At 42.5% G+C, this 25,099-nt stretch overlaps 1 protein-coding gene across 3 annotated transcripts in view; it reads right to left on the bottom strand.

The window, feature by feature from the left end:
* Window positions 1-12,202: 12,202 nt before the first annotated feature.
* The window catches only part of Smc1a (structural maintenance of chromosomes 1A), a 45,998-nt gene continuing 33,101 nt past the window's right edge, over window positions 12,203-25,099 (bottom strand). For 2 of the 3 annotated variants that reach the window (XM_052760109.1, XM_052760154.1), the window contains 6 exons: window positions 15,339-15,495; window positions 14,773-14,927; window positions 14,503-14,654; window positions 13,265-13,334; window positions 12,835-12,945; window positions 12,203-12,463 (listed from right to left, as the gene is read on the bottom strand). In XM_052760109.1, the coding sequence (XP_052616069.1) occupies window positions 12,380-12,463; window positions 12,835-12,945; window positions 13,265-13,334; window positions 14,503-14,654; window positions 14,773-14,927; window positions 15,339-15,495 (729 nt within the window). In that variant the 3' untranslated portion in view covers window positions 12,203-12,379. The remainder of the gene's footprint in view (window positions 12,464-12,834; window positions 12,946-13,264; window positions 13,335-14,502; window positions 14,655-14,772; window positions 14,928-15,338; window positions 15,496-25,099) is intronic. The other variant, XM_052760213.1, reaches the window with a different exon arrangement.

Below are 25,099 nucleotides of genomic sequence, written 5' to 3'. Positions count from 1 at the left end.
GCAATGAGGAACCCCTGGTGGGGGTATCCAATGGAGACTGAGTAAAGACCTTGACTATTTCTCTCCCCACTAAATTAACGAGGCCGGGTCTCTTCTTCCACTGTAATAATTGTGTCTGACAATGGAAGCTAGAACAGAAGACTGAAATGAGACCCAGCATCTCATAACACAGTAGCTGAGATACCCAGGTCTCAAATGACAATCACTCACCGCACCAAGAACCAGGAGACCCTCAATATGAGTGAGGAAAACAAAACAAAATGATAGACATTCACACAAGGTGACAGAGATGTTAAAATCATCTGAAAAGTTTTCAAGGACAAGGAGTCACCACAAAAATACCTCAACAATTAGGAATAGTCTCAAAACAGATCAGAAATTAGAACGTGAGCGACTGAGATGGTTCAGCAGGTAAAGGTACATGCTGCCAAGCAAGCCTGATGATCTGAGTTTGATCCCAAAGGCCTACATGGTGGAAGAAGAGAACTGATTTCCCTAAGTTGTCCTCTGACCTCCACATGTACACTGTGGAACATACATACACGCACAAAGAATCAACAATGTAATGTATTTTAAATTAGCAACTGTTAGTAAAGAAGTAAAAATATATAAGGGGAAAACCATGGAAACTTTAGAACTGAAAATATAAAATCCCAAATAAAGTCCTCAGTGGATATGATAATAACAAAATAAAGGGGACAAACCAAGGGATCAACTTCAAGACAGAAACACAGATGTTTCCCAATTTGGAAAACAGACTTGGAAGAAATGAGAAGAGCCTTAGGGACCTATGAGACTACTATGAAAGATACGACCTTGTGTCCTTAGGATTCTGAAAGAAAAGGAGAAAAAGTGCTATAAACTGTTATATCTAAAGCAGTCAGACTCACTACTAGTCAGACACCATTAAGACAGGGTGTTAGAGCTGGCTGGTGGTGGCGCACGCCTTTAATCCCAGCACTCGGGAGGCAGAGGCAGGTGATCTCTGAGTTTGAGGCCAGCCTGGGCTACAGAGTAAGTTCCAGGACAGCCAGGACTACACAGAGAAACCCTGTCTCGTAAAACTAAACACAAAACCAAACACAAACCAAAGTGAAACAACTGGGTATTAGAAGACAGTGCAGAGAGCTGGGTATACGGACACACACTTGTAGTCCCAAAGTTTGAGAGCCTGAAGTAGGAATCCAAAACCAGCCTGGGCAACAGAGTGAGAGATGTCCCCATCACCCAGCCTCTACATAATGAAGCAGTGCCTTCAATGTTGAGTGGGAAAATGATATGAAATCTCAACTTTATAGCCAAGTATCATGATAAAGATATTTTCAGATATGTAAAATAATACTTTTCCAATAAGAAGTGACACTCGCATGTCTGTGTCAACCAACAGCTGTCTAATTGGACTTAAGGACCACTCAACAGGAGAGAAACCATGCCTGGTACTGGAAACTGAGCCAGATTCTCCAGGCTAATGTAGTCATGTACCCTAGAAAAGAACCACCACTTTGCATTCTAAATCTTATCCTAAATCCACAGCCAAGTATAGCCACCACCCCTCATCAAAGAAGTCTCTCTCTACAGCAAATGGAGACCATCACAGCAAACCACAACTGGACACAATGCAGAGATCAATAGACCATGGGGAGCCCAGCCCCACAGATATACCTCTTCACAGCTCCTGCATCTATGGTTCAGGGAACATCATAGGAATAAGACGGGGTGGAAAGCGTGTCAAAATCAGAACACCAGGAAGTCGGCTGTGAAACAGTCTCTCCTAGAAAAGACTGCATAAATCAGATTGGAACAGCTGAGCAGTGGTGGCGCATGCCTTTAATCCCAGCACTCAGGAGGCAGAGCCAAGTGGATCTCTGTGAGTTCGAGGCCAGCCTGGTCTATAGAGCGAACTCCAGGACAGGCTCCAAAAACTACACAGAGAAACCTTGTCTTGAAGAAATGGGGAAAAACCCAACAGATTGGAGCAATGGCAAGACCAATGGACATGTTAATGTAAGAAGGGTGTCTTAGTTAGGGTTTTGATTGCTATAAAGAGACACCATGACCATGGCAACTTTTATAAAGGAAAACATTTAATTGGGGTGGCTTACAGTTCAGAGGTTTAGTCCATTATCCTTTTGGTGGGAAGAATGGCAGGCAGCATGCAGGCAGACATGGTACTGGAGAGGTAACTGAGAGTCCTACATCTTGTAGGCAATAGGAAGTCAACTGAGACACTGGGTGGTATCTTGAGCATATATGAGACCTTAAAGCCCACCCCACAGTGACCCACTTCCTCCAACAAGGCCATACCCACTTCAACAAGCCACATCACCTAACAGTTCCCCTCCCTATAAGATTATGGGGGCCAGTTACATTCAAACTACCACAAGGTGTAACATTTCACAGGTTCTCTCCCCAAACAAACTACAGGCAACTAATGACTGCTGGGAGAAGAAGGATTAACCATTCCCACGGATGAGCCCCCTTATTGATTGCCTAATGTAGAGGTGAGCCTTCAAACCATGTACAGACAAACAAAAATGGACTCAGTAAGTTATATTTATACATTTTGGGCATATGCATATTTACATAAATAAATATATAATAAGACAAAGAGGCTATCAGCTTGAATAGAGGCATGGGAGTGGTCCAGTTGAGAGAAACTAAAGGGAGGAAAGGGAGAAGGAAAAGTAATATAATCCTAATTCAATTAAAAATAACAATAATAATGGTAAAACAAAAGAAATCTAATTTTAATGTTTTTGTTTTTGTTTTTCGAGACAGGGTTTCTTTGTGTAGCTTTGCGTCTTTTCTGGATCTTACTCTGCAGACTAGGCTGGCCTCGAACTCACAGAGATCCGCCTGCCTCTGCTTCCCAATTGCTGGAATTAAAGGCGTGTGCCACCACTGCCTGGCATAAAAAAATCTATTTTCTATACAACCTTTCTGAGAAAGCTATTTGAGGATGTGATCCCTCAAAACAATGGGGAAAATCAAGCAAATAAAACCCAAACCCCAAGATCTAATAAATGGTAGCTATAACCATAGAAAGCGGTAAAGAAAATTCCAAAATGACAATCCATATTTGAAAAAGAAATGAATGTCCATAGAAAGAAAAGTCTCAAGGGGAGGGTGGAGACAAAAATCAGACTAAGTGGAATTTTTTTAATGTATAATTCTTAATGCAGTGGAGATTTTGAAATGAAAAAGGGAATATGTGATAAAGCAAGAAGAAAAATTAGAAGCTAGGAAAAAGAAAACTTGCTACAAAGCAAAAATTTATTAAAATATATTGGTTGGCTCTAAAAGAAAGACTATTAGTCATATCAATAGCTGTATATTGCTCTTTAATTTCTAGAATCATACTATAGAGAAAACACCAAAAGGCGTAAGTATCAATCATGATCACAGAGCAGAATGTAACCATCAGGTTGCTAGAGCAGTTTTAACAATATAAAAGGACAGATGAGAAGATTGGATGTGGCGGTGGTGGTGGTGGCAGCCGTGCCATAGAGCAGGAAGAGTAGGTATCCCAAGTCATGTCATCCACAAAGCGAGTTTGAGGCCAGAATAGGCTACATGTCCTCATAAGTAACTTCTAAAAATGTAAGTCTCAGATCAATGTCCATGTTATAGAAGTTGGATGGTCAATAGAGAGGGTGTTTCTTATTTAACAAAGCTCTGATCAAGAAATTTTGTCTCAAGCCAGGTATGATGGCACATGTTTGCAATCCCAGCACTTGAGAAGTGGAGGTGGGAGGAGCAGGGGGTTCAAGGCCAATGTCAACTACACAGTGAGCTCAAAGCCAGCCTGGGTTATAAGAGACCCTGTCTCAAAAGCACCACTACCAACAACAAACAAGCAATGGGAAGGGGAATATTGTCTCTAGTTCATAGACAAAAACAAAACGTTACTTAAATTCAGAATGTTATCCAACAGTGAAATGAAATTATATTAGAAATAAAAGATAAAAAACTGAACTTGATATGAATGATCTAACTTCTCATTTGTCAAAGAACACCTGTGTGTATGGTCTGAAATTGATTGCTGTTAAAAATGTCCACACAGGATTCTGAAGAGATGGCTCAGTGGTTAAGAGCACTTGCTGCTGTTGCAGAGGACCTGGGTTTGGTTCCCAGCACCCATATTCAACAGCTCACAACCATCTGCAACTATAGTTCCAGTGGTTCCGATGTCCACGAATACCTGTGCACATATGTTTGTACACACAGAGAGACACACATGTAAACATAAATAACAATTAAAATTAAAGTGTTGCTTTAAAATTTTCCCCATGGTACATTAGTTAGGTATGGAGTTAACAATCAGGAAAAAAATAACTGAAATTAGATATCAAAAGCGAGAGGGGGCGGGGCAGTGGACTCCTGCTTTCCATAAGACCTTCTATGCTGACTTGAGTTTTCTAAATAATGTACCTGCATTTCCTCATTTTTAAATGAATGTTTGATTAAAAAAATTTAAAATCACAAAGGATACTCTTGTCCATGAACTTTCTCTGTCCCCCCAGATTTCCTTGTCCCTGCAGACTTCATGTAATAGTTTGGAAAACTTTGCAGTCTCTTTCTCTTAAATGCAGCCCCGATCCAGTCAGATTGTAATGTTTTTACTGCTGTCTTCTTACTTATCTCCCGAGCTCAGAAAGCCCTTCCTCATTTTCACCAGTTAGAATCCTCCCTATTCTTAAACTCTTTTTATTTCATTTTTTTTTTGCACTGGTGTTTTGCCTGCCTGTATGTCTGTGTGAGGGTGTCAGATCTTGGAGTTACAGACAGTTGTGAGCTGCCATGTGGGTGCTGGAAGAGCAGCCAGTGCTCTTAACTGCTGAGCCATCTCTCCAGCCCCTATTCTAAAACTCTTAACTGAAATTCTACCGTCTGAAAAAAACAAAACAAGAATCTTGGCTTCTAGCTGAACAAGTTTCTCACACCTCAAGGGTTCTCATGAGTCCTCATTCACAAGTCTAATGATGACACTCAAGTACACTTTATTCACATACATAATTTAGGTCAGTGCTTTATGCCCCCAAGCTTCTTCTTCTTTTAGTTTTTGTGTTTTTTTTTTTTTGATAGGGTTTCTCTGCATAGCCCTGGCTGTCTGGAACTAGCTCTGTAGCCCAGGCTGGCCTTGAATTTACAGAGATCCACCTGCCTCTGCCTCCCAAGTGCCGGGATTAAATGCGTGCGCCACCACTGCCCGGCCCACCCCTCATCTTCTGTAACACTAGCTGCTGGACTGAGATTCCTAATGTATCAGTCTGTCCCTTTCCTGTTTCAGATCCTACAGCTTCCCCATTGTTCATAAGATCAAAGCTAAACTTGATTGCATGGCTTCCACCAGTTTTACCACGGCATGGACCAACACTAACTACTCTCTGAAACCCATATACTTACACTTTCTTGGCTTAGGCAGCTCCTCATAAAGTTCTTTCTTCCCTTCCCAGATAGTAAGCACTAACTCCTCTTTCAAGGCTCAGTTGAAGTACACTTTCTTCTCTAAGGGTGTTACTGAGCAATTCCTCCAACCCACCAGACTCCAGTGAGAACCACCCCGTGCTTTCTATAAGCTCACCCTGCCCCATCTAGACTTCTGTTATATCATCTGCTACATTTAGTGCACTTCTCTGAGTCACTACTTAAACTGTGAATTTCTGGAGGCCGGAGAACTCGGAGTCTAGTTGAGGGCCTGATATGCAGAAAAGAACTCAATATATGCTTGTAGAGCAGATAAATGGGAAGAGTGGATGCAGCAAAGAACGACCGAGTAAACATTCATATCAATGCATAGACTAAGAAGGAAAAAAACGAATTGGACAAATGAGAAAAAGGAATCAACAAGCAAACGAGTGAAAAGTACATGAGAAAATGAGGTCACGAGGGAAAGAACCAATTCTCACCTCTGCGTCTTGCATCAAACTCCCCAGGAAGAACTTCCCCGGTCTTCACACATCTAAATTGCACATGTGTTAACCTCTTTTAGATGGGCGTTTAAAGCATCCACAGGGAAACGAGACAGGAAGGGCTTCAGAGGCAAACTTGAAAATGGCTTTTGCTCCAAAGCAGCTCTAGAGCCTGGCTTATCTTGTCACCCCCTCAGTTGAGGCATCTGTTGCTCCTTTCTCAAAATGGTGACTCAACTACTTTCTGGCTGTATTTATACCCTCCTACTGCTACTGACTAACGTCTTTCTCCTCCTCTTGTCTCTAGCCCATGGCTTTCACTGCCTCAGCGCCTCGAGGACTTTCTGCTCCTGCTGCTTTGTGGCTCTTGGGACTTTGGCTTCCATTAATCCATGGGTTTCCCTTGTTGGTACCCCGGCTGCTTCTCCTATTCCCATTGTTTCTACCGCGTGCTTCAAGCTACTGGGTAGCGTCTCGTTGGGATTCATCACTCCTGCTGTCTCGTGGGTCTTGTATATGCATTCAAGCCTTCTGCTGCTTCATGGATTTTACATAATGTCTTGTGGCTCCTGCTACATCGTTGCATCCTTTGGGCCCTCAGTGCCTTGTTGCTTGATGGCCAGCCCTGTGAACTCATGATACAAATATCTCACAACTTAGAATTTTTGAAAAGATTTTTTTTTTTTATGTTATGTATGTGTGTGAGTGCCTGCATGTATAGATGTGGACCATGTGAATGCCTGGTGCCCACAGAGGCCAGAAGAGGGCATCAGATCCCCTGGAACTAGTGTTACAGGCTGCCACATGGGTACTGGGAACCAAAGCTGGGTCCTTTTCAAGAGCAGCCAGTGCTCTTAACTGCTGAGTCATTGATCCAGCCCTATGATTTATGATTTCTACAGTTTTGCTGTTGCTGTGTAAGTTTCCAGCCTCGGTGAATTCTAATTGTTCACTTATTTTGAATACCACAGATTCAACTTCCCCGAAATATCTATTTTATACAGACATGCCATTAGGTAAGCCACCCACGTAGGATGGAATCCTCACAAGATGTAATCCTTGCCGGGCAGTGGTGGCGCATGCCTTTAATTCCAGCACTGGAGGCAGAGGCAAGTGGATCTCTGTGAGTTCGAAGCCAGCCTGGTCTACAGAGTGAGTTCTAGGACAGCCAGGGCTACACACAGAGAAACTATCTCAAAAAAACAAAACAAACATATAGCATGAATCTTAGAAGGTCTTATTAATAAAAACAAACCTGGAGCCAGGTATTGGGGTGAACGCTGAAAGATCAGAGAAGCAGAACAAGCCACAGCTACCTCACCTTGCCAATTCCTCAGCTGATCCTGTTTCCTCAGACTGGATGCCTCTCAGCTGAACTGTGCTGCTCAAAAGCCTAAAAGCTTAACCAGGTCTAGTTCCTCGTCCTCACACCTTAAATACCTATTTGCTTCCTGCCATCAATTTCCTGGGATTAAAGGCTCTTGTTACCACGCCTGGCTGTTTCCAATGTGGCTTTGAACTCACAGAGATCCAGATGGATCTCTGCCTCTGGAATGCTAGGATTAAAGGCGTGTGTGCCACCATTTTCTGGCCTCTATATCTAGTGACCAGAACACTCTATATCTAGTGTTCTCTGACCCCAGATAAGTTTATTAGAGTGCACAATATTTTGGGGAACACAATATCACCACACAAACAAACAAACAAACAAAAAGATGGAATCCTTACTCCAGTCCACTTAGGAGGCTGCTAACCAGCCTAGAAATTTGATACCTTGGTTCCAATACTATCCCAGTCTAGTCATCTGTAGTTGGGCCTGTGAAGTCACATGGTAGAGTGTGGCAACTTACATTAGAGAAACCCCTTAGAAGCAGCAAGGCAAGGTTTCTTGTTTTTGTTTTTGTTTATAGTAGTATAGTTGGCAAGCATTGTTTGCCCTGCTTATACATCAATTGTCAAAGCTCACCCTAAGTCCTACCTTCCTTACCATTTCTACCTGTCCGGATTAGAACCTGGGTCCCATTTATGGCTCCAATACTTCCTAGTAGTAGGACCTTAGGGAAATTAATTTCTCTCCAAAGGCCTTAGAATTGACAGTCTCTAAGTTCCTTTATAGGTTTGGTATAGTGGACATCTCTTTATATGCTATTGGATAAAGGATACAGCTTACCTGGGGGGCGGGGGAAACTTCAAAAATATTTAAGTGAGGAAGAGGGAGTTGGAGTCCTAGCTTAGAAGAGTCTCAATGTATACAGGAGGTGCTCAGCCAAAATGTATTGAACTGGATGGGTGAATCAGTGACTGGGGGATGCAGGGGAACATACAGTACACAGAAGGCTTAACTTGAGGGATGAGTTCCAGGTGCTGAGGAGGCTAAAAGAGGATTCTGATTCAGAGACAGATCAGGAAAAGACAACTGGAATAGAGTAGGAATATGGCTATTCATATATATCTCAGTCACCAATCACACCAATACTCAAGTCTTCAAAGTACATCTTTTTGAAACTTAATGTGTCTGGATGTTTTGCCTGCATGTATATCTATGCACCACATGCATGCCTGGCGCTCACTGAGGCCAGAAGAGGGCATCGGATCCCCTGAAGCTGGAATTGCAGTTTTCAGTGCTATGTGAGTACTGGGAACCAAACCCTCATCCTCTGGAAGAGCAGCCAGTGCTCTCAGCTGCCGGGCCCCTCAGTTCATCACCTTGGCTCCTATCTCATCACATTCAACCCATTTCCACTGTCCTTGTCTATGGTAGACAGCCTGGTCTTTTCGCCGTTCCTAACCTCCATCCTCTCCTTCACAAATGCACTCATTCACACATTCACACACTTGAAATCTTCCCAGGTGGTTTTTGTTATCGGGTACTGGGCTTTCTGCAGGGAATAAGCCAGGAAACCAGCTATCTGCAGGCTCGCCCTTGGGGTTTGGTGTATTTGCTTGAGACAAAGTAAGAAGCCATTCATAAGATGCTGGCTGAAAGGAAAACTGTAGTCACAGGTGCACAGAACATGAACATCTAACCCAATTCATTCCCATCCAGGCTGTCTTGTCTCTTTGCCTCTGGAGTGTCTGTCCTCTGCTTAAAGCTGGTTTCACAGCTCCCACAAGGTCTTCAAGCTATGGTTCCGAAGTCTGCAGGACCCTAGTTATTTGGGGAGTAAGCACTTGAGGCTGAGGGCTTTGCCCACATGCTGAAATGGAAGGTTTGGAAGCTGGAACCCACGGATGGCCTGTTTCTTGGGTACAGCAAGTATGGGAACTATAATGTCCCCTAAGCCCAAATTCTAGCCAGACACTTAAAACTCTTTGTTTGGTGGGCTGGAGAGATGGCAAAGCAGTTAAGAGCTCTTTCAGAGGACCCAGGTTTGATCCCCAGCACCCACATGGTGGCTCATAACTTTAGGGGCATCCAATGTTGTCTTCTGGTTTCTGTGGGCATGTACATGCATAGGCAGGTAAAACACTCATACACATAAAATAAAAATTAACATTAAAAACATTTTTTAAAAAATCATTTGGTTCCCGATTACCTTCAGTGTTTCTTGCTGCTTTTCTCCACCCCTGCAATCCTTATGCTCCAGTGCTCCTTAATTGCTATTTCTGGCCTCCAGATCTTCATACATACCATTGTCACCGCCTGGGGTTTCCTTCTACTGCAACTAGTGAATTCCTATTCACGTCTCAGTTCAGGTATCACCTCCTGGGCTAGAAAATGTCTTCTTTGAATCTCTTAACATCATTCCTATGCTTCTGACAGACCTGACTACCCAGGGTGCTTATGAATTGGCTTCTAACTAGGCAGTGACATAACTACTCAAAGCAGGATAAATATTTGACTCATTTTTATATTCCAGGTGTGCAATACTAAGATTTCCAGAATGAAATGTCTGATTAAAGGAAGATACTAGTGTGAAAAGCACTCAACTCCTTAGACCAAGGTAATCGAGCCAACCTAGCTCCTTCTAAGGCATGGGATTCTCCTTGGGTTTAGCTTCCTTAAACACCCCATGGTGTCTATCGGAAAGCAGTGAGCAAAAGGAGCTCCAAGTGGAAGTCTAGGCTCTATCATTAATCTATTCGAATCTCACCTCCCTGATCCTGAAGACTTTGAAGCACTTGTGTTCCAGTGTGCCTGGGCCATAGTCTAAGGCATCTCATGTAATCCTCTCCATCCTATAACGGAGAGGGTTAGTTATCTGGGTTATTATCCACACCTACTGAATCATATTTCCAGAGGTGGGACCAGAGCAATTTATTTTTGAAAAGCTCCACATCCTTTGGAATGTGGGGGTGTGGAAGGTAACTGCTGATTTTCATTACGAGCCCTTCTGTACTATTTTAATTTTACCTATGTATGTATTGCTTTTATCTTTTAAAAAGGGGGGGTGGACTTCACAAGTGATTCTGATGTATAGCCAAGGCTGTTAACCACCTCTGCAATGGAAAAGCACTGGAATGAATTAAAGAAAAACAAACTTGGGTTCAAACTCAGTGTTATCTGGGGCCTTTAACCCCTTGTGGGGGAGGGTCAGTTTTCTCATCTTGAAGGCAGAGAATAGCAACTGCTATCTTTAAGAATCTGGGATGAGCCGGGCGGTGGTGGCGCACGTCTTTAATCCCAGCACTCGGGAGGCAGAGCCAGGCGGATCTCTGTGAGTTCGAGGCCAGCCTGGGCTACCAAGTGAGTTCCAGGACAGGCGCAAAGCTACACAGAGAAACCCTGTCTCGAAAAACCAAAAAAAAAAAAAAAGAATCTGGGATGAGCCTGGCGATGGTAGCATACGCCTTTAATCCCAGTACTCAGGAGGCAGAGGCAGGTGGATTTCTATGAGTTCCATGCCAGCCTGGGCTACACAGTAAAACCCTGTCTTGAAAAACCAAAACCAAAAACAAAAAGAAAAGAAAGAAAAGAAAAACCATTGTAATTTCATGGTTTTTGTATGCTTGTATGTATGGACATATGTGGAGGTCAGAGAACTTGCAGGGGGCTGGGTTTTACCTTCCATCATGTGGGTCCCAGGGATCCAACTCAGGATATTAGACTTGGTAGCAGGTGCCTTTACCCACCAAATCATCTCATCAACCCACAGTATAATTTTTAGCTAATGAGGTTAGTTCCCAACCAGATCTTAACATGTTAGGCTGACAAGTGACCTATTAGGCTTAGTTTCTGACAACTCAGCTTGGGGCCCAAGCAGTTACCATGTATGATTGAAATTACTGGCTTCCTCAGGCTCTCTATCAATCAGATAAACCCTATTCTTGCCTTGGCCCTTTCCTGGTAACCAAAGCATCCAGCACCTCCCAGAGTTGGCAGTTCCTTCTGTCCTTTACAAGGGTCAGAAGCCCTTCCAGGCCCAGGAATAACAAGACTTGTGTTTGGAGGGGCTGGTATCTAGTGGATAGTGCATTGGTGTTTTGACTGCATTTATGTCTATGTTAGGATGCTGGATCCCCTGGAACTGGAGTTACAGACAGTTGTGAACTGCTACGTGGTGGGTGCTGGGAATTGAACCTGGGTCTTCTGGAAGAGCAGCCAGTGCACTTAACCTCTGAGCCATCTCTCCAGCCTCATGAATAGGGTTTTTAGTGAGAGCCTGACATCATTAAATCCTATGAGGTAGGTAAATATTAACCCCATCTTACAAATGAGGGAACCAGGGCAAAGAAAGGTCAAATGATTTGCTCAGCAACCATTAGTTAAGTGGTAGAGAGTGGAAGCAGACCTGTAACTGTCTCTCCCCAGAGCACCCTCTACTCTTAATCCCTGTCAAGGTCTTGCTCAAATGTGAGCTTTTCCACAAAGCATGGAAGTGATAATCCTCTTGTCAAGATCCTTGTGATATGTGACTAACCAGAGTAATTGGTTACCTTACCATTTCCTTACCATTAACAGATGATCCCTGAACTGGGTGCTGGAGCATGCCTGTAATCCCAGCACTTGGGAGGCAGAGGCAGGTGGATCTTTGTGAGTTCAAGGCCAGCCTGGGCTGCAGAGTGAGTTCCAGGGGAATTAGGGCTACACAGAGAAACCCTGTCTCAGAAAAAACAGAACAAAACAGAAAAAAGATGGTCTCTGATTCACCTTAGTATTTTAAACACAGGCCCAGACAAATAGGGGGTGTCCACTATGTGTCAGATGAATACACGAATAAGCCCACAAAAGAATGACTGAGGGCAGTTTAGTGACTGCCTATAACTCCTGAGGTCCTAGCTGCTTTTGCCCATCTGGTGTGCTGTTCATCCTATGCTCCCTTAGAATAAAACTCTGATTATGCTTCTCCTTTAAAACAGGTGTCCAATATTTATTTTGCAAACAAATCCACATGCATACAGGCAATGATACATATAAGGGAGGCATAATTCCCAGAGATTCCATGATAATGGGTGATAAGAGAGAGAGATCCAGGAGATCGACAGAAGGGCAGTTCCAGGATCCAAACAAGAGGGCAGAATTCTTCCTATTGTTCATTGGGGTTTGGGTTGGCATCTGGGTACTTGGTGAGGTCGAAGGTCAGGACTTTGCTGATCACACAGTCCCCTTGCTGAAGGAGGGGAAAAAAATGTCAGGAGAGAATTAAGAAAGGTATACAGCTGAGGACCAGAGGCTGAAAAACTGCCTCCCTATGTGTCTGCTCAAAGGCCAGGCAATGGTTCTTTCTGGATATGAGAGAAAGCATTCTATCCCATGTGCCTTCTTTCTTTGCCTACCTCTCCACTTTGCTCCTGTCTCTACTGTCTGGCTGCCTCTGCCAGGATGGGCTGGCTAAACGTTCAGGGCAGGGCTCCAACAAGCCCACAGGGCTGCTCAGGACGTGATTCCCTCCACTCCTCCACTCTTTCACTGCTGCTTTCTCTTCCTGCCTTGGGGAGTTGGGCAGGAAGAGGACTGGCTCCTGAGGCCAGCCCACCCTACCTCAGGATAGACTCCAATGAGGCTCTCAGCCTTGGTGTAGAACTCCTCTTTGAGAGAGATGACAATAGCCTGGAAGTTGCAAGTTGACTGCTCCTTGATGTAATTTGCCACCTGTGGGAGGGGTGGTTAGCAGCGCAGTCCAAGTAAGCAGGTGGGGGAGGGAGCAAGGGAGACTAAGAAAAAGCTATTGAGGGTTGGGGATTTAGCTCAGTGGTAGAGCGCTCAAGCGCAAGGCCCTGGGTTCGATCCTCAGCTCAAAAAAAAAAAAAAAAAAAAAAAAGAAAAAAAGAAAAAAGAAAAGGCTATTGATTATCAAAACAAGGATGATCCAATCTTCCTGGAACATAGACTAGGCAGCAGGAATAGCTAGGGCACAATCAAGAATTGCTCTCTGAAACCCAGCCCCAGACCTCAACTTTCTTGCACTCACCTTGCCAATGTTGGTGTTATCCAAGGCAGCATCAATTTCATCCAGGACGAAGAAGGGGGCTGGCTTGTAGCTGGGAGGGAATGAATGGGTGAGCTAATAATAAGGAAAGGACAGCAAGAAGAGCGTACCAGCCCCACAGCCAGAATAGGGCAATTGCATTCATAGACCAAATAACCCAAGTCTAAAATTTACAGTGGCCTAGGTCCCTGAATACCCTCCTCAGTATCTGGCTCTGTGTGCCACTATCCCCCTACGACCATGAAAAACAGGGCTTTTTCCAGGAACTTCCAGGTTGGCTAGGGACACAACTGTCTTCAAAATGCAAGCTATCTGTAGGTCTACTATATCCCAACATACATCACACTCGGACATGCCTCCTTGCCTCCATACATGCAGCAGGTTCAGCCTAGAATGCTTGCTGGGTTCCTTAGCAAACTTTTCTTTTAAAAAATTATTTTATGTGTGTAAGTGTTTTTCATGAATGTATATATGTGTACCATGTGCAAGGCTGATGCCTACAAAAATCACAAGAGGTGTTGAAAACCAAACCTAGGTCCTCTGCAAGAGCACTTAACCACTGAGCCACCTCTCCTGCCCCCAAACACTACTCATGGTTTTTATCTTTCCCTGCCCATCACTTACCATTAAAAACCTTCCTTAGCCCATCCACACACTGAAGGTTAGCTGCCCCTCCCCTGTGTCTGGCTTCCTCTAGTCTGTGAGCTCCTTAGGCCAGAGACCACGTCTGACTCATCTGTCCCCATGCTCTCAACAGGGTCTGGTACAGAGCAGCACTCAAGAAATGTTCACAAGGTGATACTGTATAATTAAACGCTAAGTCATAGGGGTCATATTTAAGCACTACTGGCCTGGGATGGGGATGTGTCAAGGTATGCCAGAGGTCAAAGAGGGCTTCCCAGAGGAAGGGAAGGAGAATGAAGAGGTCAAGCTAGGTATGTACAGAAAGAGCTTACTAGCTAGCAACCATGTGAGGAAAAGCCTAGAAGTGGAACTAAATACAGAAAGATAGGCTGAGTGGATGAGGGTAGATGGAAAAGACAGGTCTAAAAACACCAAGGCAGATGTGCTACAGTAGATAGAGAGGGAAACGTGATACAATGCAGACACTAAAACACCTTCACCTATGCAGATCTCGGCATATCTTTGGGCCCCAGAGTGTCTGGTTGCCTCAGCTCTGTCTCTCCACCAACTGCCCTATGGGGCAGAGCCTTCCTTACCTGTGGATGGCAAAAAGCAAGGCCAGAGCTGCAACTGTCTTCTCCCCGCCTGACAAATTGTCCATAGGCCGGAAGCGTTTGCCAGGAGCTACACAATTGTAGTTGATGCCATCCAAATAGGGCTCTTCAGGATTCTCGGGGCCCAGGAATGCCTAGAGGAAGACAGAAGGGGGTGAGGACCTGGATGTGTGGATGAGCATGGTGATGGGAAGAGGGAAGAGCGACTGAGGAGGAATGGTAGGAGCTGGTTGCGTAAGAACTGCAGTCTACCTGGGCACTGCTATTTCGGGACAGAGCCTTATAGATCTCATCAATGTTGGTAGCCACAGATTCAAAACAAGCATTGAATCGGTCAAAGCGCTCCTTCTTAATCTGTTCAAATGCCTGCTTGGCCTTCTTTGCTCGCTTTCGTGCTGCCTCAAACTCTGCCAGACAAAAAAAAAAAGAGCAGATGATGAGCTCTCAGTGCCCTGGGTTCTGCCAGGGTTGAGAACCATACCCCGCCAAGAACAACCTATCAATGAAAATTCTAGTGGCAACCTACAAAGGGAGAGACATGCCTGAAGAGAGCCCCACAAGGATCAGTAGCCAGTGAGTTGGCTACTGATAGTAGCATAGTCTAGTCCTAGAGCCACACAAACATGGATTCTCAAGGATTCCATGAGCTCTACCAGCCATCTTGGCACCATCATGTGCTCCCCAGAAAGCAAGTAGATAACCCCACTGTTTAGGGTAGCCGGCAATGTAAAAACAGGAGCTGGCGTGACATACCAGTACACCGTTACCACACCTTCCGTCTTCTGCTCTCATCTAAAGGCCAGAAAGGTCAGCCTTACCATCTGAGGTCTCCTGGAACTTGTCTCGGACACTCTCCAGCTTCTCCATGGCCTTCATGTTGGGGGCAGCAATCCGCTGAAGCACACTCTGCTGCTCATTCAGCTTTTGCTGTAGTGTGTTCATCTCTTGCTTGATTTCCTCCTCCGCCTGTGCATCCTGTAACCCCACACCCAGCAACAGTAAGGAGCATCTGACCCCAAGTCCAGATTACCTGAGAGATGAGTGGAGCTTGGGGATCTGCTCCTACGCAGAAGGCCAGTTCTTCTCCAGCTTGGTGTCTTTCACAAAATCTAGCTTGAAGTAACTGTTCCAACTATCACTGAAATTCTAGGTGAATGTGGCTTTCTCGCCTTTAGTTCTTCCTCCAGATCCTGCCAATCTATTTGTCTCTGGAGGAACAGAGTGGCCTTCTCTGGCTTAGCCCAAGCCATGAGCCAGCACCATCCCAGGGTGACCTAAAGCTCCTCACAGACTGCTCTGGCCTGCACTTACAGCTCCACAGTAACTAAGGCAGCTCATGCTGTCCTCTTAAATCGTTGTATCTGAACAAATTCCACTCAATTTTGGTTTAGGGCCCCTTATAGCTACTGTAAATGCATGTTTGAATTTGTGCCTCACTGCCACTTTTAGTTAATAACTACTTTAACTGAATATCCACCAAGAGCTGTTCCTGTATTCACAGAATTCAAGGAGCTAACAGAAACACGACTAAGTGAATAATCAGAATAGTGCAGGATGAATGTAAAGACAGTGACAAGCAGTGTTGAATCAGCACACAAGAAGGGAACCCGATTCTGATGGTGGTCAGGGAAAGCTTCTGGGCGTGTGTGTAAGTTAAAGTCTATGGGATGAACAGTAGAAGACAAAAGAGTAGACATGGTTTTGTAAACAGCCGAGAACATCACAGGCAAAAGCTGGAGAGGAGGGTCCTCATTGGTTTTTCATTGAATTCAAAGCAATTCAGAAATAATCAACTTCAGAAGCCACCCCTTTTAAAGAATCAATATGGCACTACTAACAATTTGTGTGCATACATGATCATGTTCATGCACTCACAGGAAGCATGGTGAGGAACCATAAAGAAAGAGAAGTGAGACAGACAAGCGAAGGACAGATTATAAAAGGCCGTACAAAACATACGTTTTTATCTCAAAGGAGACCAATGTGATTTCAAGAGTGAGAAGGACATGAATATATTTATATTTTTAGAAACAGAGAAGAGCCCTGGTATCCCTGGAAGCTAGAAGACAGCATTAACTCTCTGGAACTAAAGTTAGAGATAGCTGGGAGCCACCGTGTGGGTGCTAGGAACAGAACTTGGGTCTACTGCAAGTACAGTAAATGCTCTTAAATTTCAAACTATGTCTCTAGCTCCAAAACTTATATTCTAATAAGGTATAAAATCTAAATTAAAAAAAACAAACAAAAATCTAAAAGTGAAGTGCTTCATTTCTAAATGCACATGATTCATAATGAACAACGAGACTGACACAGTAATTAAAAGTACACAGAGAAAAGCCCAGGACACTAAGTTCTATCAAACTTTATTAGTACTATTATTTTGGGGACAAGGTCTCACTATGTAGTATTGGTTCTCTTGGAACTATGTAGACCAGGCTGTCCTCAAACTCACAGAGATCCACCAGCCTCTGCCTCCCACGTGCTGGGATTAAAGGCGTGCGCCACCACACCTGGCAAACTTTAAAGGAAAATCTAATATCAATGCTTGTTAAACTGTTCCATGAACTAGAAAGGAAAGGAACATCACCAATTTCATTCTTTTGAAGCCAGCCAGCTTCAAAATCAGGTAAAGATAATGACAAAAGAAAACTATAGACCCAAAGTCCCCAGTGAACACAGACACTTACATTTTCAGGAAAATACAAACAATTCAAGAGCATATCAAGATCATGACCAAGTTTGTTTCATCCCAAGGATGCAAGGCTAGTTCAACATATGCAATCACGAACTCACAACAACAGTTACCTGCACAGAGCCACACAGGACAGTCCTTGTCAGTAATCAGTGATGGAAGAGAAAGGTGCTTGGTTGCTCATGGGGCCATGACTCTTCCTGCTTATTGAGTTTCTGAGAGTGGTGAAATCATTTTCTCCAGTTATGTACCCAGTGCTGAGACCACCAAGCTCCCCCAGGTAGCTCCAAATCTGTTCATTTGGACAGCCCTAGTTACTCACCAAGTCACAAAACAAGTAGACACGAACATGAGAAAAAGACTTGTACTGATGTGGGGTGAGTAGGTAGTGGCAGTAGAGAGATGAGAGAGGGTGTGTGTGATATAAGTATGCATTATGAACATGTGTGAAATTGTCAAATAATATTTAATTAATAAAACATTAAGAATTAAAACATATGCAAATCAATCCATGTCATTTAACAATGTAATCTTTTTAGATTTACTTTTAAGGTATTTTATTAATTCTTTGAGAATTTCATACATGCATACAAAGTATTTTGATCATATTCACCCCCACTCTTCCCCTACTCCTTCTAGATCAATGGTTTTCAACCCGTGGGTCACAACCCCTTTGGGAGTTGAACCACACTTTCACAGGGTTCACCAAAGAGTATCAGAAAACACAGATATCTACATTACAATTTCTAACAGTAGCAAAGTTCCAGTTAGGAAATAGCAATGAAAATACTTTGATGGTTGGGGTCAGCACCGCATGAGGAACTGACCGTGTTAAAGGGCTGCAGCGTTACAAAGGGTGAGAACCATTGGTCTAGGTCCACCTCCACTCCTCCATCCCTCAAATTCCAGTCATTTTTTTATGAACTTATTTAAATTTTTTTCATGCAATATATTTTGTCCATATTCTTTCCCTCCCCCAACTTCTTCCTATCCGGCTAACTTCATGTTCTTTCTCTCTCAGAAATAAATAAGTAAAACTTTAAAAAGAAAAAAATCCCACCAAATCCCACTGAGTCCAGTATGCTCTGTCCATATACTAACAAGTGTGAGACCATCCACTAGAACATGGTCCACCTTTCAAATTTACATCTCCTTAAAAAAAAAACTCTCTCCCTCAGAATGTATCAACCATTAACAGCTCTTCCGCTAGATGTGGGGGTTCCTGAGCCTTTCATGTTAGAATGCGTTTTTTGTTTTTTAATTAGGTATATGAACCAGTGTATGGGTTTGTACACATGAATGCTGGTACCCAGTGGAGGACGGCAGTGTCGGCTCTCCTGGAGCTGGCATTACAGGTGGTTGAGCTGCATGAAATGGGGTTAGGACTCAAACTCAGATCCTCAGCAAGAGCGATGCATGCTCTTAACTGCTGTGTCATCTTTCTAGATGACCATGCTAGAATGCTGATTGGCTCTATCTTACACAGAAGAACCACAGCTGCTGTGTGTGACTGTGCACATGTGCGTGTGAGCGCAGGTACCCAGGGAAGCCGAAAGCGCCAGATCTCCCTACAGCTGACATTACAGACTATGAGCCATTCGACATAGGTGCGGGAAACCAAACTTTGATCCTGTGCAAGAACAGTATGTATTCTTAATTGGTGAGCCATCATCCTTCTAGCCATCCATATAAATAATTGTAAGGCCAAATACATGACCATTCCTATATAGATACAGAAACGGCCTTTAACACAGTTCAACATGCCTTCAAGATAAAAGTCCTGGAGAAATTAGGAACAATGCAACATACCTCGAAACAATAAATGTTATATATGGCAAACCTATGGCCAACATTATAATAAACAGTCAAAAACTGAAAATATTTCCTCTAAATTTTGGTATGAGACAAAGAAGTCAACTCTCTACACTCTTATCCAATACTGTGCTGAAAGTCTTGCTAGAACAGTAAGGCAAGAGAAAGCCATAAAAAGGATAAAAATAGGAAACAAAAAAGTGAAATTACTCATATTCGCAGACATGATTCTGTTCTTGACCCTATACACTCTACCAGAAAATGCTTACATTTAATAAACACTTTTAGTAAAGTTGCAAGGTAGAAAATCAACATACAGGGCTGGAGAGATGGCTCAGTGGTTAAGAGCACTGTCTGTTCTCTTTCAGAGGTCCTGAGTTCAATTCCCTGCAACCACATGGTGGCTCATAACCACCTGTAATGAGATCTGGTGCCCTCTTCTGGCCTGCAAGGACACATGCACACTGAACACTATGTATAATAAATAAATCTTTTAAAAAAAAAGAAAATCAACATACAAAAATTAGTAGCTCTCATATATACCAACAACAAAATTCCTGAGAGAGAAATTAGGAAAAAACAACCTATGTACAATAGCTCCCCCCAAATAAAGTATCTAGTAATGTAAAGACTTATACAATGAAAACTTGAAAAATCAATTAAAGAAGATACCAAATGACAGAGAGACTTCCCATGCTTCTAGACTAGCAGATTTTGTTGTGAAAATGGCTTTTGTTACCAAAAATAATCTACAGATTCAATGCATTCCCATCAAAATTCCAACGACATTCTTCACAGAACTAGAAAAAAAAAATCTAAAAATTAATACAAAAACACAAAAGACTACATACAGCCAAATCAATCCTAAGTAAAAAGAACATTGCTGGAGATATTATTATACCTGTCTTAAAATTGTATTACACTCTTAGCTAGGGAGCTATTGGTAGTTGACAGCTGCTGGGAAAGGGCGAGTCAGTTCTCTCTAAGGGTGTGGCCTCTAGTAGGCTGATCATACTGGAGTGAAAGGCCATAGATCCAAGAATACAGAGACAGCACTGACTTTATTTGATGGGTTTATAAAAAAAGGGGGAGGAAGAAGATGCCACCAAGTTGGGTAGGTAGGGAAGGAGGGTTGGATCCGAGAAGACTGAGGAGAGGGGGTGAATATGATCAAAATACACTGCATGAAATTTTCAAAGAATTAAGGGGAAAAATTACATCACAGAACAATAAAAACAAACATGTAGACCAAAAGAATAAGACAAGACCCAGAAATAAACTCACAGTTGGGGCCATCTAATTTTTGATAAAAGCATCAAGAATATCTACTGGAAAACACGTCTTTTACCCTAAACAAAAACCATGCCAAAATGGATGAAAGACTGACTTTAAAAACCTCCAACTCCAAAAGTGTTACAGGAAGATAGAAAGAATACACTTGAAGTTACAGGTATAAACAAGAACTTTCTGAACAGGACTGAAATAGCACAGAAAACAGTCCCAAGAACCAATAAATGGGACATGAAACTAAAAAAGTCTGCATAGCGAGAGAAACCATCAGCAGAACAGACAGCCTGCACAGTAGGAGAAAATCTTTGCCAGTTAAGCCTCAGATAGGGGACTGATATCTAGAATATATAAAGAATTACCAAAAGTAAAACACCCAAGTCACAAAACTGCCAGTCCATAAAAGGGTTAATGTAATGAACGGATAGTTCTCAAAAGAAGAAACACAAATGGCCAATATTTCAAAAGGCCCAGCAAGATGGCTCAGTGGATAGTGTACTTGTCACCAAACCTGAGTTCAAACTACAGAACCCACAAAGTGAAAGGAGAGAAGTGACTCCAGCAGGTTGTCCTGTGACCTCCACACGTGTGCCATGTGCCCGTCTATGGACGCACGATAAATAAATAAATGTAACTATATATATAGTGAATGTTCACTACTGTTAGCCAGCAGGAAAATGCCAATTAAAACTGCTTTGAGATTCTATCTCACCCTCAGTCAGAATGATTATGATCAAGAAAGCAATTAACAATAAATGCTGGTGAGGCTGTGGGAAAAGAGCAGACCTTATTCACTGCTAACAAGAGTGTAAATATTGCCATTAAGGAAATCAATATGGCCCCTCAAAAAATTCAAGACAGCTGGGCATGGTGGGGTACACTTTTAATTCCATTATTTGGGAGGCAGCGGCAGGAGGATCTCTGAGTTTGAGGCCAGCTTGGTGTACATATTGAGCTCCAGGAAAGCCAGGGCTACATAGAGAAACTGTCTGAAGCTCCCCACCCTCACCAAATAAATAAATAAACAGCAAAAATAAATAAAGATAGCACTAACATATGACTCAGCTATATTAGTCTTGGGCATATATCCAAAGGACTCTAGATTCTGCCACAGAGATACTTGCACATTGATGTATACTGCCGTACTACTCACAATTGCAGGGGAATGGAACCAGATTAGATGTCCTCGACAGAAGAATGGATGGTGAAAATATGGGATGTATCAACAACAGAGTTTTACTCAGCTGTTAAGAAAAATGAAATTGTGAAATGTTCAGGAAAATGGATGGAAGTGAAAAGTATTAATTAAGTGAGGTGCCCAGTCTCAGAAAGACAAAGATTCCAAATTTTTAATGTTTGCATGTGTGTAAATAAGGGGTGTGAGAGTGAGTGGGTATAGACTAGAAAACTAGAAAGGAAACCACCAAAGTATTGAGAAAGGAAGCACGGGGGAAGGTAACATGTGACAGGAAAGTGGAAAGGAGGCTACTGAGGCTGGAAGGGCACAAGGGAGGGAGGAGAGATGGGCAAAGTGGGGAGGGGGACAAAAAACAAATTTTGTTAGAAAAAGGCCATAATGGAAAAAAAAAAACTACACTAAAAAGTCACACCCATGTTGAATAAGCAATTTATGGAAAGAAAGAAAAGAAAATCCTGTTTGAAGGTCTCTACAAACTGATGAGGAATGGTCTGTAGAACAGGCTTTTAAGTGAAAATGAAAAGTATATGATAGTTTACTATTATCTAAAAGGAGGTGATAATACGAATACAATTGCATGCAAACGTATTTGTATTTTAAAGCCACAACAAAAGGGCAATATAAAAACTAATTACAAAATGACCTACTGATGAAGAGAAGGGGACAGAAATAGAAGCCAGAATTCACTTCATGTACCCTGTTTTATACTTTTGACCCTAGAACCATATGATCCTGTGTAGTTATAAAACAAAACTAAACAGAAATATGAGAAATGTTTGGCAAAAAATTATTGGGGAACAAGATGTTCACAAGATGACAAAGCACCACTCTAGAGATTCCTTGCTAATTAATGACAAAGACCAAAGTGTATGCTTAGCAGTGAGGAACCTGGCAATTCATACTTTTAACTATGGGATTAAACTCAGCATCATTTGTTAATAATGGACAAATCCTGATAGGATGCATGTCATGGTGAAATCAACATAAAACACACTACCTCTGCATCCCGAGTGCTGGGATTACAGGTGTGTGCCCTCACACCTAGCTCTAGAGGTGAACTACCGTACTGCCTGTATTTTCTTCACAAGGCTCAGGATAAAAAAAGAAAGACAAAGAAAAGCAAAGTGTACATGTAGTATAGTGTGAAAGCCAGGGAGAGAAGAGAGATGAGAGGAAGGAAGTATGATAAAACCAGGTCAGTGAGTTGGCTCACCCTGACAACCTAAGTTTGGTCCCTGGGACTTACATGGTGGAAGGAGAGAATGGACTCCAAAAGGTTGTGTTTTGACTTTGCATTCATGCTGTGGTACTCACACATCATATATACACATAGGCACAAGTTTTAAAAAGGGTTAGGAAACAAGATTTTTCAGTGAGAGTAATTAGAAACATAAACCTAAGGACAATGATGTTAAACTGAAAATTTCAGTTTTAATTAGAAGTATTAATATGAACTCTGTAATAATTTTATTTTTCCTTCAAATTTACTTAAGAGTTATAGAAAAACTAAGCAGTCAGCTGTCTTGAGCACTCCAGTGTCCAGATGGTAGTTACCAAATAGTAGCATTTCACACTGAATAAAAGAGTCAAGAGTTTCTCAGGGAAAGGGGTAAGAAATATAGAGGATGAGCCTAGACATATCAGGAACTAAAGAAGAAGATGAACAAAGACTTCAAAGGGTTATTATGTCAAGATGATGCAGAAGCCAACTCGAATGCATTCCCATTGGCTAAAGACAGAGCACCAAGAAGAAGCACACGAATGAAGCCGCCATATGTACTTAAACTCCTAAAGTCCCAATGATAGAAAACAAGTCGGTGAACAAGTGCTGAGATGCCAGGAAGCAATTCCTAACCATGTGAACTGATGATGAAGAGAGAATGAAACTGCCTTTCCTATGTTACTGTACCTTAGGGCTACCAAGGGGTGAGAGGAAACTGCTCTATGTATTTTGGCTTTTTATAAAAAAGAAATTAAAGAAGATGGCCATTTTACAATAGGGACCAACAAAATGATCTTCCTATAACGAGACCCTACAGATTTCCTGCAGAAACAACACTGTTCCCGGGGAGCAAAATACCCACCCTACCACTGAGAAGTAATGCTGTAAAACAAAAAGGATTTTTGGAAAATAAAACCAAATACCATTACTATACCTAAGAATATTAACAGTAATTCTAACATCAAAAGTCAGTACTGAAATTCTTGTTCTATAAATTCTTTCTTTTTTTTTTTTTTTTTTTTTTTGGTTTTTCGAGACAGGGATTCTCTGTAGCTTTGTGCCTCTCCTGGAACTCACTTGGTAGTCCAGGCTGGCCTCGAACTCACAGAGATCCGCCTGGCTCTGCCTCCCGAGTGCTGGGATTAAAGGCGTGCGCCACCACCGCCCGGCTAAATTCTTTCTTAAAGGTTTGCCAAAGCTGAATTCAAAGAAGGTGCAAATGCTGGACATTTCTCTGAAGTTTCGCCCTCCAAGTGTCTTCTCCATCTCGTTTCTCTACAATGGGTTAAAGTTAGAGGCACCTACTTGGATGGGCTGACTGCTTTCTCAGTCTGTACCAGTGGCTCTTTTGTTCTTTTCTTTGCTCTACTAGGAACTGAACCAACGGCACTGTGCAATTGGTAAGCACTCTATCACTGAGTAATAGCCCTAGCCTTCTCTGCCCTTTGAAATTTCCCATCTAGCTACTCAGGAGACTGAGGTAGAAAAACTGCTTGAACTTAGGAGTTTGAGGCCAGCCTGGGCAAAAGATGAGACCCTGTCTCAAATAAAGTATAATAAATAAAAAGAAATGAAGTTTGCCACAGACTAAATTTGGGCAATTGCATTTGTGCTTTATTTTACTGGTCCCTCTAGCACCAATGTTTCTCATACAATCAGGTCTGGGGTTTCAACCAAAAATGGACTGAAAATAGCCTTTTAAAAATTCTGTTTGTAGGGGCTGGAGATGGCTCAGCAGTTAAGAGCACCCACATGGTGGCTTACAATTGTCTATAACTCCGGTCTGAAGGGATCCAATGACCTCCACAGGCAGTGGGCATGCACATGGTACACGTACATACAAGCAAATAAAATATATCTAAAAAAACTATGCCTGTTACTGAATATGTAGTGTTTTCTTGTCATTATTCCCTAAATACAGTATAGTAACTATTTACATTGCACTGGGCATTGTAACTAAGTTAGAGATGATGTAAAGTATTAGGAAGCCAGGTGTGATGGCACCTGTCTTTAATCCCAGCACTTGGGAGGCAGAGGCAGGTAGTTCTCTGAATTCAAGTCTAGCCTGGTCTACATAGAGAGTTCCAGGACACCCAGGGTTATGTAGTGAAATCTTGTCTCAATAAATAAATAAATGAATAATAAACGAAGTATGAGGGAGAATCTGTTTAAGTTACATAAGAATGCTTGAGCATTATTATATGAAAGACTTGAGTGTGGAACATGTGCAAGAAACTGTGTCATGACAGCAAATAAGTGACGTGTGCAAAAGGAGTTACAATTCTATAGTACCACATATGCTAGTCTCACTGCCACAACCAAGACCTGAAATTCAATCAAACTCTACATTTATTTACCAGTTTATAGG

The sequence above is a fragment of the Peromyscus californicus genome, unplaced genomic scaffold (genome assembly GCF_007827085.1).
Source record: "Peromyscus californicus insignis strain IS unplaced genomic scaffold, ASM782708v3 Scaffold_10__1_contigs__length_136768540, whole genome shotgun sequence".
NCBI classification, from domain to species: domain Eukaryota; kingdom Metazoa; phylum Chordata; class Mammalia; order Rodentia; family Cricetidae; genus Peromyscus; species Peromyscus californicus.
The sequence above is the reverse complement of the archived record's forward strand: the minus strand, read 5'-3'. Positions and strand labels throughout refer to the sequence as shown.